Source organism: Microcebus murinus, chromosome 16 (genome assembly GCF_040939455.1).
Source record: "Microcebus murinus isolate Inina chromosome 16, M.murinus_Inina_mat1.0, whole genome shotgun sequence".
NCBI classification, from domain to species: Eukaryota; Metazoa; Chordata; class Mammalia; order Primates; family Cheirogaleidae; genus Microcebus; species Microcebus murinus.
The window spans coordinates 64,947,944-64,963,413 of NC_134119.1; the positions used below are offsets into that span (position 1 = coordinate 64,947,944).

At 46.9% G+C, this 15,470-nt stretch overlaps 1 protein-coding gene across 2 annotated transcripts in view; it reads right to left on the reverse strand.

Annotated features, from left to right (window-relative positions):
- The window catches only part of SYMPK (symplekin scaffold protein), a 35,855-nt gene that overhangs the window by 15,375 nt on the left and 5,010 nt on the right, over positions 1-15,470 (reverse strand). The window contains exons 4-12 of one of the 2 annotated variants that reach the window (XM_012761466.3): positions 14,217-14,270; positions 14,052-14,125; positions 12,859-12,985; positions 11,857-12,106; positions 9,689-9,859; positions 7,562-7,801; positions 6,095-6,249; positions 3,215-3,365; positions 513-717 (exon numbers count right to left, since the gene is read on the reverse strand). In XM_012761466.3, the coding sequence (XP_012616920.1) occupies positions 513-717; positions 3,215-3,365; positions 6,095-6,249; positions 7,562-7,801; positions 9,689-9,859; positions 11,857-12,106; positions 12,859-12,985; positions 14,052-14,125; positions 14,217-14,270 (1,427 nt within the window). The remainder of the gene's footprint in view (positions 1-512; positions 718-3,214; positions 3,366-6,094; positions 6,250-7,561; positions 7,802-9,688; positions 9,860-11,856; positions 12,107-12,858; positions 12,986-14,051; positions 14,126-14,216; positions 14,271-15,470) is intronic. The other variant, XM_012761467.3, reaches the window with a different exon arrangement.

The window sequence follows — 15,470 nt, forward strand, 5'->3', positions numbered from 1 at the left end:
GGGTGGCTGGAGGAGAGTGAGGGGAGCAGGGAGCGTGGTGGGCAGCAGGCCATGCTCAGCTGTGTTAGCGAGACTTGGGTGGGGCCAGGGTCGAGGCTGGGACTGGCTGGGTTTTGTGGTCTCTAAGGGAGGTAATGATGGCGGCAACGATGGTGACAAGTAGCACTTGCTACACATCAAGAATCATGCAAAATGCTTTATAATCACAACCACTTTTAACTCCAGAGTTATCTAATTTAGTTATCTAACCATCACCTTGCACTATTAATCATTTAATTCTTCCTTGATCCTTACGAGAAAGATACTATCATTATACCAATTTTAGACATAAGGGGGTGTTTTCACAGAAAAAAACAACAGTGATTTAGTGGTGATGGCACTGACTCAGACATCAGCGAGAACCTCGTCCAGATCTTTTTCTGTCCCAAACTCACTTGCATATGCACAGAAACCAAGAAGCGGACCCTCAGAGCAGGGCTCCTGTCTCGTCCAGCAACTGGAAGGGGACTCACCGGGGCTGTGTGACAGGAATGATGGGCTCCGGCCTCCTCTTGGCCTGGGGCGCCTCCTCCTCCAGAGGGGACATGGAGCTCAGGGAGCCCACCACCGAGATGGCTTGGCCCTGGGCTGGCAGGCGTCGCTTGATCAGGACGCTCTCGGGCTTCACCACCTTCTCCTCCTTGGGCTCCTCCTTGCACTGTTTGGTTTGCTCCACGCCTGAGAGGGAGGCAGCAAACGAGCACTCGGCACATCAGACCTGCCTGCTCCCGTCTCAGGACCTCCGGTGTGCCCAGCTGCCCAGCTCTGAGCCTTGCACACACAAAACCTTGTTGAAGTGTGCGCAATACCTTCCTGGAGTGGGTACTCCCTTTATCCTCATTTTGTAGTGCAAAAACTGAGGCTCAAACTAGAAATGCCACTGGGAGTAGCAAATGGTACAGCCACTTTGGAAACATGATGAGCAGTTTTTAGTAGCATTGATCACACCCTAACCTAGGACCCAACAATTCCCCTCCCTGGTATCTACTCACGATAGGTGAGGGCACATGGGCATCAAAAGACTTAGACACAAACATTCAAGGCAGCTTTATTCGCAGTAGCCCCAAACTGGAAACAAGTCACAGGTCCAATAACAGGAGTGTGGATATCAAATGGCTGTATATTCTACATATAAGGCAGTACTACTGAGCAGTAAAAGATAAGCTACTAGTTCACATGACAACATGGATCAATCTCAAAAACTTATGGTGAGCAAAGAGGTCAGACTCTTTGTAATCCCATGTATATGAAGTTCAAGATAGGTAAAACTAATCTATGGAGGCAAAAACCAGAACGGTGGTTATCTCCAGAGTTGGGCTGCCTTGAATGCTGAACAGAGAAGAAGAAGGAAGAACTCTCTATAGTGGTGGAAATGGTCTATATAGGTTAAGTATCCCTGATCTGAAAATCTGAAATCCAAAATGCTCTAAAATCTGAAACTTGAGTGTCAAAATGACACCATAAATGGGAAATTCCATGCGTGACCTCATGTGACAGGCTGTAGTCAAAACACAGTCAAAATTTTGTTTCAGGCCAGGTGCAGTGGCTCACACCTGTAATCCTAGTATTCTGGGTGGTGGAGACAGGAGGACTGCTTGAGCTCAGGAGCTCAAGACCAGCCTGAGCAAGAGTGAGACCCCGTCTCTACTAAAAATGGAAAAAATAAGCCAGGCGTGGTGGTGCACGCCTGTAGTCCCAGCTACTCAGGAGGCTGAGGCAGGGGGATCATGTGAGCCCAGGAGTTTGAGGTTGCTGTGAGCTAGGCTGACGCCACAGCACTCGCCCAAGCAACAGAGTGACACTCTGTCTCAAAACAACAACAACAAAACCCCCAAAAACAAACTTTGTTTTAGGCCAGGTGTGGTGGCTCATGCCTATAATCATAGCACTTTGGGAGGCCAAGGAGGGAGGATAGCTTGAAGCCAGGAGTTCAAGACCAGCCTGAACAACATAGCGAGATCTTGTTCCTACTAAAAGTAGAAAAATTAGCTGGATGTGGTGGTGTGCACCTGTAGTTCCAGCTACTTGGGAGACTGAAGCAGGAGGATCGCTTGAGCCCAAGAGTACCATGTTTCCCCCAAAATAAGACAGGGTCTTATATTTATTTTTCCTCAAGAAGACACCCTAGGGCTTATTTTCAGAGGATGTGTTATTTTTCTGAAGTATGGTACAACAATCTACATTTATTCAAATATAGTTAAGTTGTCTTCTTCTGGAACATCATCATAACTTTCCAAACCCCGAATTCCATCCTGATTTTCTTGCGACACTATTTCCTTTAGAACCATTGGCCCCAATCTCTCATGTTGAGCAATAGAGCTCTCATGGGGCAGATGAGAAGGGCTGCTCGTCTTCTGTACCGCTCTGCGATGAAACGCATGGGTTGTGCAGACACACTGCGAAGCCACGCCCATCACTAGGGCTTATTTTCGGGGTCGGGCTTATATTGTGCAAATGCTTAGAAATCCTGCTAGGGTTTACTTTATGGGTAGGTCTTATTTTCAGGGAAACACAGTATGAGGTTGCAGTGAGCTATGATGATGCCACTGCACTCTAGCCCAGGTGACAGAGTGAGACCCTGTCTCAAAAAACAAAAACAAACCAACTTTGTTCATGCATAAAAGAACTAAAAATACATAAGCTTACCTTCAGGCTATATGTATGAAGTACATAAGAAACAAATGAATTGTGTGTTTAGAGGTGGGTCCCATCACCAAAGATATCTCATTATGTATATGCAAAATTCCAATATCCAAAGACTGAAAGACATCTGGTCCCAAGCATTTTGGACAAGGGATACTCAACCTGTATCTTGATCTGGGTGGTGGTTATACTGGTGGGTTCACTTTGTAACAATTCACTAAGGTGTACACTAAGAGATGTGCATTGAGTTATACTATACCTCAGTAGTACTATTAAAATGGGGAAAAACTCTGAGACTCAGAGAGGTTAAGTAACTTGACCAAGGTCACACAGCTCTTAAGATGATGAGGCAGTCTAGTTCAACTCAAACCTCGAACTCAGGTCTGTTGGATTTCAAAGCAAGGACCTGAAAATACTGAGCACTCAATCTATCTAGAGGACCCATAATTATTTGCATGTTAGCTCTCACATGATGAACCCAGCAGCCACAAGTGCCAACCCCTGGCCCAAATCAGCTCCAGGAGATACTGACCTGGCCCTAGTCCTGCGGCCGTCATCTGCGTGGCCATGAGCCGAGCCAGGTGCTTGATCTGGGCTTCGGTGCCTGCTGACTCCACGGGCGTGTAGATGGCTTGGAAGGATGCGGGCATGGCCTCAGGCAGGTACACCATGCTGATGAGAACCTGTGGGATGCCCAGGAAGAGGAGCCTCTCCTTAACCATGAAGTCGACAAGCATGTGTTCCACGCCCAGGCCAACACTAGGGAAACAGCAGTGACTAAGACTGACCTGGGCCTACTCTCCTGGAGTTGAGTCTCTTGGGCAAGTCAGAGAGAAAATGAGTAACGATACAGGTGCTTGAGAGGGAAGTGAAGGGTGCTCTGAGCTGCATCAGGAGGGCAGGCAAGGCTCTGGCTCCCTGGAAAAGTGGCACTTGGGTTGAGAACTGAGGGGAGGGCAGGAATTGGCCTGGTGTAGGGAAGGTCTTACAGTTTGGGGGTGTGGGGGGGTATGTATTCCAGGTTCAGAAACAGCATGCGAGAAGGCTAATAGGCAGTAGAGCTGGTACCCTGTCCAGAGAGTAGAAAGAGGTTCAGCGAAGAACAGTATATGAACTAGGAACTAACTTAAAAAGATAAGCAAATAGGGATGGTCATGATGGAGACTCAGACTTTTGGGGGGAGGGGGGGAAATGGGCATTTACTGAAACCTTAAAATCTGTACCCCCATAATATGCCGAAATAAAAAAAAAAAAAAAAAGATAAGCAAATAAAAAAGCCCAGTATCCTAACAGAGCATCCATGGATGTCAGGAAGGTAATAAGAGATAATCTCAAACTCCCTACACATTTGTAACTTTAAATGTACACTCTAAACAATAAAATAATTAGAACAGAAAGAAAATGAAACTACTACAAATCAAAATGTGTGGAATTCAGCTAAAATGGTACTTAGATAGAAAATCAAATCCTTAAATGCTTACATTGGAAAAAAGAACTGAAAATTAATGAGCCAACCATTTAACTTAAAACTTTGGAGAAAAATATTCAAAGAAAGTAGCAATAAAACAAAAGGTTCTAAAAGAATAACAACAGGGCTGGTTGCGGTGGTGCACACCTGTAGACCCAGCTACTCAGGAGGCTGAGACTGGAGGATTACTTGAACCCAGGAGTTCGAGACCAGCCTGGGTAACACAGCAAAGAGGCAGTTCTTTGAAATAACTACAAACAAGCAAATCTTTGGCAAAATTGGACATGGTACTAAGAACAAAAAGGGACACATTACTATATAGACAGCAGGTATTTTTATATACGTACAAGAATACAATGAACAATTTCATGGCAATAAATTTGAAAAGGACAATTTCCTCAACTGATGATAGAAAAGGCTGAACAAGTTAACAGAAGCCAGATCAGAGAGGGCTTACTAAGGCAAGCCAAATTTAATCTATTTAAATTTTACTTAAATAGAAAGCTTCAGCAGGGATTTCAGCAAGGGAGTACCATGATTTGTGCTTTAGAAAGCTACGTCTCCAAACTGCCACATGAAGAGTGGGCTGAAGGAGACCAGTGCCAGGTGGCAAGCGGGAGTCATGCTCCAGGGGAAAAGGGTAGGCGGCCCAGGGCACGGACGAGCAGGGTGGAGAAGAGGGCAAGGACTAGGGACAGAAGGAAAAGAGGTTCACTTCCAGGTTTCTGGGCTGAGAACTGGGAAGCTGGTGTGCCAAGGAGAACACAGGAGGGGCTGTGGGCCCACAGAGGAGCATGGGGAGAAATTGGAAAACTATAGTGTTGAGGTTTTGAGTCTGAGGTCCCTGTGGGACATCTAAGGGGAGGAAAATGAGGAGATGGCTGCATATCCAGGCTTGAGGCACACCAAAGAGACTGGAGATGGAGAGAAAACTCCTTCTCACTGTCCTCATGACAAAATTTCCACTCCATTCACACCAAAACTAAGCCCCTTGGAGTCTCCAGGTAGAGGGAAGGGAAGACTGCCATTGAGCATGGGAAGAGGCATTCATTCTCCTTGATACCCAGGGAAGGTCTGGATGCTGCTGTAGCCAGAGGACTGAAGTGAGACCCATTCTTCTCCCAATCAACTCAAGCAAGTGGTTCCTTTGCTTTGGAGCCGGAAATCTTTGAGAATCTAAGGAACACACTGGCCCACCCATGCCCATTCCCACACCACTCAGCAAGCAATTCATGGGGCTCATGACCACCCTCCAAACTCTCCAGTGAATACACCGTCAAAGGTGAGAAGGGAGAGTGAGAGTAATTGGGTTTATTTATTTATTTATTTTTGAGACAGAGTCTCATTTGTTGCCCAGGCTTGAGTGCCATGGCGTCAGCCTAGCTCACAGCAACCTCAAACTCCTGGGCTCAAGCAATCCTCTTGCCTCAGCCTCCCAAGTAGCTGGAACTACAGGCATGCGCCACCATGCCCGGCTAATTTTTTATCTCTATATATTAGTTGGCCAATGAATTTCTTTCTATGTATAGTAGAGACGGGATCTTGCTCTTGCTCAGGCTGGTTTCGAACTCCTGACCCCAAGCAATCTGCCTGCCTCAGCCTCTCAGAGTGCTAGGATTACAGGCTTGAGCCACTGCGCACGGCCAATAATTGGGTTTGGATTAAATGGGGACTTAGCCCACCCAAAGAGGGCCCATTGGGCAGTTGTGACAAGTGACCTCGTGAAAGAGTAAGGTTCAGAAGAAGAGAGATCCATCCAAAGTTAGGAGAGACTTCTGGACCAGCCCTGTAAGGGACTGATGTCATCTGGAGGAGGTGGGGAGGGTGTAGTAGAGGTAGGGCAATGGGGAGTGTGTAGTAGAGGTAGGGCAATGGGGAGTGTGTAGTAGAGGTAGGGCAAGTTCCTCCTTGCCCAGAGGGGAACCAGCCCCCACCCATCCTTACCAGATTGGCCACATTGTCGGGTGTCAGCAGAGGCTGTAAGAACTCGGCTGTGATATCTGTGTCTGACTGGCCTGAGATCTGGGCTGAGGCCTTCGAGGTTCCCGATGGGCCTGGCTCCAAGTCCTTGTCCTCATCGTCTTCCCCCAGGTTGGGCTCTGAGATAGGGGAGAACAAGATGCTGGCTCTAAAGAAGGCAGCAGGCCCTCCCCCTTCCCAGGGATCCCAGGTGGTCCCTGCTGCCAGCCGGCCTCAGCAAACAGGAGCAGCACAATGGATGCAGATTAGGCTGCAGCCCTACTTCTCTCATCAAAGTGCCATATGACCGTGGGTGACAGACTGACTACTTGCCTCTTTGTGGGCCTCGGTTCTCATCTAGGAAATGAGATTAAGCCATACCATCCCAGCTAATCACAGTAAGTTCCAAGAAGACAATATTATTAACAAACAAGATCAAGGAATAATTTCATAAGACTTTATTATTTAGAAATTTCTCTCTTAGCCGGGTGTGGTAGCTCACGCCTGTAATCCTAGCACCCTGGGAAGCCAAGGGGGGAGGATCATTCAAGGTCAGGAGTTTAAGACCAACCCGAGAAAGAGTGAGACCCCATCTCTACTAAAAAAATAGAAAGAAATTAGCTGGACAACTAAAAATATATAGAAAAAACTATCCGGGAATGGTGGCACACGCCTGTAGTCCCAACTACTCTACTTGGGAGGCTGAGACAGAAGGACTGCTTAAGGCCAAGAGTTTGAGGTTGCTGTGAGCTAGGCTGAAACCATGGCACTCTAGCCCAGGCGACAGAGCAAAATTCTGCCCAAAAGAAAAAAAAGGAAGTATTCATACTTGGAAGTGGTTACTTTTGGAGAGGGATAAGAGGAAGACTATTTCCATTTTATTCCTTTCTATATAATTTAAACAATTCATATTTATTAAATGTATTATATACTTTAATAATTCTATTTTGATATCATTTACTATGTGTCATCATATTATAAAATTTATAATATAACATTAATACAAATTCAGCATATAGTTTAAGGTAAATAACTAAAGATTTTTTTTTTTTTTTTTTTTGAGACAGAGTCTCACTTTGTTGTCCAGGCTAGAGTGAGTGCCGTGGCGTCAGCCTAGCTCACAGCAACCTCAAACTCCTGGGCTCAAGTGATCCTTCTGCCTCAGCCTCCCGAGTAGCTGGGACTACAGGCATGCGCCACCATGCCCGGCTAATTTTTTATATATATATCAGTTGGCCAATTAATTTCTTTCTATTTATAGTAGAGACGGGGTCTCGCTCTTGCTCAGGCTGGTTTTGAACTCCTGACCTTGAGCAATCCGCCCGCCTCGGCCTCCCAAGAGCTAGGATTACAGGCGTGAGCCACCTCGCCCGGCCAAATAACTAAAGATTTTAAGCACAGTCAGCCTCCATCCCACCCCTGCCAGGCCCCACACTCAGCCCCTCAGCTCACCTAGCTTCATCTTCTTGAGTGTGGAATCCGAGTCATCCCGGGGCCGCTTGCGGGCATCCTTGCTGCTGGGCATGTTGCGGGCAATCTCGGCCTGAGGTGTGCCCAGGTCCACCAGCAGGGTGGTGATCTGGGCCTGGAACTCCAGGGAGGCGGGGTGCTTCAGCACATTCAACAGGTGCAGCTTGAGGTTCTTACGCACGCTGCTCACCTGCGATTTGGCCAGCGTCGGGGGGAGGTTGGCTGTGAGGGAAGAAGCAGGAGGTTAGTGCTATAGACAGATGTCATGGCATCCTGCCAGTCTTAATTCCCAGCCCCACACTTGGGCAGTGGTCTTGTAGGCATCTGTTAGAAAAGCTCCTTCGCCCTTAGATCTAATGTGTGTGGCATTCCCCCACATGAGCTGATGCTTAAAACCCGTGAAAGGTCTCCATCACTATTAGCCAACTCTTAAAGAGAAAAACCCTCCCTTTTATTAAACATAAAGTCTCATTTCCTTCCATCTCCAGTCCAGAAATTCCAACATGCTTCCCCTGGGAAAGGTTATAATCACTACATTCACCTCCAGAAATTCCCAACTGAACTGCTGCAACAGCTCCCTGCTGGTCTCCTGCCACTCCCTGAGGTGAGAATGACTTTCTAATGCCTAACGGTCACCTTGATGAGTGAGCCTTCCCTGTTCCACAGCAAAAAAGGATGCCTGTAATTTTGCCTGCCCAGCATCCAATGCCCCTGCCTGAGCCAACAACATTCCCAATCTCCTTTGGGAACCACCCTGTCTCCATTCTCAGTCCAAGTGGGCATGAGAGCCAGGGCCAGTGAGAACACTGCATTCCCTTGGCCACTGTAATTGGTCAGAAATAGGCTCATAATCTCTGCTCAGCCAATCGGAAACAATGGGCATCAGCCCTTGGAGTTTTGCTGGAATGATCGGGAAGGAGACACTCTCTTTCCCCTTGGTTGCTAAGTTGGTGGAATGTAAGCCTGGAGCTAGGGGGGCCATCTTTGCTACCTCAAGGAAAGATCCAAGAATGAAGCCAAGATGGAGAAAACAGGAGCTACGAGATGAAGAGAAACAGATCTATGACCTGCACACACTCATGCCTCAACTCCAGACTTCTCAGTTTTCATATGTGTACAACAGCAGAGAAAAAAGTATAAGTTTCCATGTATCCATCAATATTTTTCTAATCTTAGAACATCTATCCTTCCCCCTTTTTTGGTGGGAGAAGCTGGAATATTTCAAAGTTTTTCACTGACATCATGTCATTTTACCCACATATACCTCAATATTAAAGCCAGTTTTTTTTTGAGACAGTGTCTCGCTTTGTTGCCCAGGCTAGAGTGCCGTGGCGTCAGCCTAGCTCACAGCAACCTCAAACTCCTGGGCTCAAGCGATCCTCCTGCCTCAGCCTACCGAGTAGCTGGGACTACAGGCATGCGCTACCATGCCCAGCTAATTTTTCTATATATATTAGTTGACCAATTAATTTATTTCTATTTATATATAGTAGAGACAGGGTCTCGCTCTTGCTCAGGCTGGTCTTGAACTCCTGAGCTCAAACAATCCGCCTGCCTCGGCCTCCCAGAGTGCTAGGATTACAGGCGTGAGCCACCGCGCCCGGCCTTAAAGCCAGTTTTGAAATAGGTTTTTTTTTTGAGACAGAGTCTTACTCTGTTGCCCAGGCTAGAGTGCCATGGCGTCAGGCTAGCTCACAGCAACCTCAAAGTCCTGGGCTCAAGCGATCCTCCTGCCTCAGCCTCCCAAGTAGCTGGGACTACAGGCATGCGCCACCATGCCCGGCTAATTTTTTCTATATATTTTTAATTGGCCAATTAATTTCTTTCTATTTACAGTAGAGACGGGGTCTCGCTCTTGCTCAGGCTGGTCTCGAACTCCTGAGCTCAAACAATCCGCCCGCCTCGGCCTCCCAGAGTGCTAGGATTACAGGCGTGAGCCACCGCGCCCGGCCTTGAAATAGGTTTTGAAACACGCCAAAAGATTCCCATTTAATCTAGATAAGCCCACCGTCTGCTACATCAATGACTAGCACTCAGGAGTCTGCCACCCAGCTCACATTTCTCAAGAGACCGGCCAGTGGAGAGAGGAAGGGGAGGTAATCAACCTACCATGCAGGGTTTCATAGGCCTGGATCACCTCGGACATGAACATGGGTCTCTGGCGGGCGATATTGGCGAGGGCACCCAGTGCTGTGGTCAGGTTGATGGAGGAGATGGCGGGGTGCACCATGAACTTGAGCAGCTGCTCCAGGGCTGCCTTTCCCTCTTCCCACAGCACGTCTAACAAGAGAGAAGAGAACCCTCTTTTCTCCAATGGGGTCGCCTCTCCCAGGCCTCTGGTAAGAGTAGCTTTTGGGGCCAAACAGAAGGAAGGACCCTCGTACTTAGATGTCTATGAATGGCTAGAAAACCAGAAAATGTAGTGGTTGATGACTCCTATGCAACAGACTATTAATGAGTGTAAAAATTTAGTAATGAGGATGTTCAAAGCATGGGCTGCAATAGTGAAAGACAAGAAATAATGTTCTTTCTGTCTTTTTTTAGTTTTTAGTGGGAACTTCAAGTGCTGGACACAAGAAATAAGTTTAAACATCCAACTATTAGAAACAGACTACATGAACCATGTTGATGTAGAACTTTGAATATGTACCTATGCGTACAGACAAAGAACTCAAAGTCCCTTGTAGTACCTCTCCTCTCAATCTGGTCCCCAAAAGTTAACACTTAAAACTTTGGTGGGTATCTTCCCAGACATTTGCTAAGCAAAAACATACTGAATGCCATCTTATTTAAAATAGTGAATAAAAAACAAACTAATATCCACCAACAGAGAATTGCTTAACCCTTTGCACTTGGATGTCGAGTGTGACACGACACGGTTAGCAAAAATTATAGAGATTAAAATTACTCTTTGAATGTATCAATAATTTGAAATATAAAAAAATCCAAATAAATAAGTTTGTATGAAAAGAAACTCCAGATTTTTATTCTGCTGCCGCACTTTGTAATATCAGGGGTATTAAAAAAATTAAATCCCGAGTAGAATAAAGGAATCGAGAAAAAAGCAAGCGAGTGCAAAGGGTTAACAGAATGGGTGTAACCATACTATGGAATACTGAGCAGCAGCTGAACAAGACTCTAATAGGGAAAGGATGTCACTGATATTAAGTCAAACCATATATAAGAATAGGTAAGTAATATTTATGGAATGCCTGCTATGCCAGCCACAGTAACTCACCAAATGCTCACACCTATATCCTAAAGTCCATGCCATAACAATGATCCCGCATTTCCCAGTGAGGAAATAGGCTGAGAGACAGAGAATAAGTTACCTGTTCAATAGCAAAGCTGGGTTTCAAACACAAGCCACTACACTCTAATTTAATCTCTCAGCTCAAAAAATAAAGCATGATCTCATTTTTGTAAACAGAAAAGCAAACAAATGCAAATACTATGAATATATACATAAATATTTCTATATTTCATATAGAAATTTTTCATATAGAAATATTTCTATATTTCATATAGAAATATCTATATGAGCACAGAAAAGGTCTGGAAGGAAACATAATCTTAATGTTGTTTATCTTTAGGAAGCAGAACTGACGGAGGGGTATTATTCCTTATACCTCTCCACATTGCTTGACCCTTAAATAACGTGCACGTACTACTTTTATAATTGGCAATTAAAAAACCATAATCCTAGCTAGCATTTATCAGCTTACACTCTCATGGAACCGCACTACAAATCTGTGAAATTATGATCATCTCCATTCTACAAAAAAGAAAATGAAGTTCAGAAAGAAGTAACTTGGCCCAGCGCGGCGGCTCACACCTCTAATCCTAGCACTCTGGGAGGCCGCAGCAAGACCAGCCTGAGCAAGAGCAAGAGCCTGTCTCTACTAAAATAGAAAAAAGGTAGCCGGGTGTGGTGGTGCACACCTGCCATCTTAGCTACTCAGGAAGATCGCTTGAGCCCAGTAGTTTGAGGTTGCTGTGAGCTAGGCTGACGCCACAGCACTCTATCCTGGGCAACAGAATGAGACTCTGTCTCAAAAAGAAAAAAGGAAGAACTTCCTTCAGTTCATAATGAGTAAGCAATGAAGGTGGGATTTGAACCTAGCCCTAGCAGCAGGCCTCTTAACCACTATACTATACTGTCTCCAGAAATTAAAAACCAAAAAAGACAAAGCGGAGGGAGCGAGGGAAGTGAAAGAGAAGAGGAAGGGAGCCAGGGTAGCGCGGACAAACACCACCAGCAGATGGGAGGCACTCACTGTACTGGATGTAGGGGTGGTCCCGAGGGATACGGTCCAAGCTGATGTCGTGCTCCTGGCGTCGGGGTATCTCTGAGTCAGCCATTCGGGGTGACAGGGTGACAATGAGGCCCTCCACAAACTTGATGGCATGAGTGCGGATGCCATCATTGTCAGAGTCCAACAACAGGATGATGTCCCCAGCCATGGCAGACACCATGTCCCAGCAGGCCTCCTGGAGCTCACTGATGACCCGTGACTTCACCATCCACTGCCAGTGGGGCAGGGACAGACGGGAGAGACAGAGATGAAGACAACACATCAATCACCAACACCCTTCAACATTACCCAGAGATCCACAAATGATGAAACCATTCATTTGGTTAACAGTTACTAAGTTCCACCTCTGTCCCCAGCCCAGTGTGCTGGGTGATGCTGGGGACAGGACCCAATGGTGGCCAGAACAGGTCTGGCCCTGCTCTCATGGGGCTCACAGACAGTGACAGCCCAGAGTGATGAAGGCTCAAATCTTAAGGCAAAGGTATAACAATGCTGACCTCACAGGCAGTGGTGATTAAATGGATTCCCTCATTTCATTATTGCCAACAAACATCATACCATAGTGTGTTCTTTCCCTAGCACAGTCTACAATCAATATTTATGCAATTCTTTTCATTAGCATTTGTCTCCTTTAATGGGTTATGAGCACCATGAAGGCAGGATCTGAACTGTCTTAGTCACTGTAGTGTCCCCAGCATTGCCTAGCACAGGGCTGGGCACACAGGAAGTGCTCAGGGAATGTATGTTGAATAAATAAATGAATGGATTGATGGAACAAAGTACGGTTAATGGCAATTTCCCAAGCCAGGAGACAACATTAGATCCCTTTGCTGTCTGTTCCCATAGATGAACAGCACATCTTGCTTATAAAGAACGTCTGACCCTGGTTTTGAACCCCAACAGATTAGTCTGTAAATGAGACCTGTCAGGTGGGATGCTCTCAGGTGGGGAAGGACCTCTCACCTGCAGGGCCACCTTGTAGAGCTGGGTCATGGTGAGGATGGCCTTCTTCACCACATTCACATTCTCGTCCCTCAGGAGCATGTTGAGGTTCGCAATCAGTTTCAGCAGTAACTCGATGTCTCGCTTGCTGGGGGATGGAGAAAAAGGGGCAAGTCAGGATGGCCGTAGGGCAGGTGGTAGGAGCTTGGGATCTAAGAGGAAAGGGAAATCAGGGCCCACATCTCAGGGGACTGGAATGGAAGTGGCAGAGTCAAGGCACTACACCTGCCTTGCTTGCCAGCACATTTGGAACGAGGGAACGATGCTTGGCACCTCCAGACTGAGACGCCTTTGAACCCTCTATCTAGGCTGGTCCTGCAACCCCCGCTCCTTTGCTCAATGTCATAATAATGATCCTGTTCACATTTTAGCAGGATCATTCCCTGCCATGAGAGCAAGAGTAGATGTGGGGAATGAATACCACAACTCCTCTTTAGGGGATGAAAATGCTTTGGAACTAGATTATGAATGTGCTCAATGCTACTGAATTGTTCACTTTAAAGTAGCTCTTTTTAAATATGAATTTCACTTCAATTTAAGAAGAGTGGAAGCAGAAAAGCCAGAGAAAAAGGCCCACAGACATCCTCTAGGCAGGATGGCTTGGATCAGCAGAGCAATAGAGGAAGTGGATGAAGTATGGTCACACTTGTTATCCCAGCACTTTGGGAGGCTAAGGCAGAAGAAACAGCGAGACTTTGTCTCTATAAAAAATAAAAAAAAATTAACTGGGAGTGGTGGCAGCCAGTAGTCCCAGCTATTCAGGAGGCTGAGGAGGGAGGATCACTTGAGCCCAGGAGTTCAAGGTTATATGAGTTATGATCACGCCACTGCACTGTAGCCTAGGGTGACAGAGTGAGACCCTGTCAATTAATCAATCAATAAAAGGTCACATGCTGTATATATCCTGCAAGTAGAGCCAACAGTAGTCCTCTCTGATGAGGTAGAAGTGAAGTATGGAAGCAGTAGAGGAATCACGGATAACCCCACGCTTTCAGTCTTCTTAAGTATCTGCTGGGGAATCAGCGTGCACAGGACAGAGAATGGGGCTAGGAAGCAGACGGCAGGATCACAGGGGCAGTCTCCAGGCCAGGCCAGGAGCTGAGGAGACTCATTCCACTGGGGCTGCTCCCCGGGGCCCCCATGCCACCCCATACCATGCCTCCTCAATGAAGCCGATGACAAATTTTCGCACTTCAATCGACTTGTCTACTTGGAAAGCGATGATCTCCTGCCAATGTCAGAGAGATGGTAGGTCAGGGCTACACCAGGATCCGTCCCCTTCCCCCTATAGGCAGATCCCTTTCCCTCCTGTCACTCACATCCAGGAAGTTGTCCAGTAGTGTGGGGTCTTTGTTGATGATCAGCTCCTGGACCTGGAAGGAGATTGGGGTGGGAAGGAGGAACACATATAAAATGGGGATCCAATCAGTACAGATAGGAGAGGGGAAAACGGCATGGGGCTAGGCAACAGATCATTTTAATGCCTGCCTCTGCCACTCCCTAGCAAGGGCCCTGGGCATGGACTCTGAACCTCACTCTGCTCTTCTATCAAATGGGAATCTTCAACAACTCACAGGGCTGTCAGGAGGCTTCAGTGAGATCTTACAAGGCACAGGTTCTGGTAGATAGTAAGGACATGATACGTGAGGGGGCTAAAAAGAAAAGAGGGCAATGCCCTAGGCCTCCCACCTTCCTGAGGCTTGTCCTCCCCTCACCTGTCCATCAGTTCTCCCTAATCTCTGCCTACTTCTGCTCCCCATTTCACACTGCCACGATTCAGCAAGCATCTTATGACAGTGAGGATTTGTTCCCTAAGGCTCTTATACCTGCCAGGCTCTTTGGAATGAGCCCTTCCTGTGGACATCCTCCTAAAAGCCCAGAGCTGGCACGGGACCTAGCTCCTACAAATCAAGCCACTGTTGTTGAATGGCCCTCAGAAGCACCCCACAAAGGGGGCACCGTTAGCACCTACTCCAGTGCAGAGGTGGAGCTGGCTCCCCAAGGCCACACACTGAGCAAGTAGCAGAACTGTGGTTCTCACACAGGTAACCTGACCCCACAATCTCTGAACTCCAACTGCCTCCTGTTCTGAACCATGCCCAGCTCCACATGTCCTCTTCCGCCTTTGTACATACTTTTGTGCACTTTGCTTGAGATGCTCTCCCTCTCTCATTTGGTATGCCTTTCTCTTTTTATCTCCAGGGCTTGGCTCAAATGTCCCTACTTCTAGAAAGTCCTTCCTGACCTCCCCCATCCCTAGTCCAGGTCAGGAGCTCCTCCCTCCAGCCTCCCACAGCCCCCTAGACTTCCATTCCAGCCCTGCCCATTGTGGATCATCACTGTCTGGTGACAGTCGTGTCTTCCCCACTGGACTGGACCCTGGCAGAGAGGAAATGCAATGATGAAGAGCATAGGACCTGGAGTCAGAATCTAGGATCCAAGTTCTAGTTCAGCCAGCTCCTAGCAGAATGACCTAGGACTAACTATTTAAGCCCTGAGGTTTGCTTCTTTCTGTATAAAATAGGGCTGAAATTACCCTGCCTTGTGGAGCTTTTATGAGAATTAGATGAGAG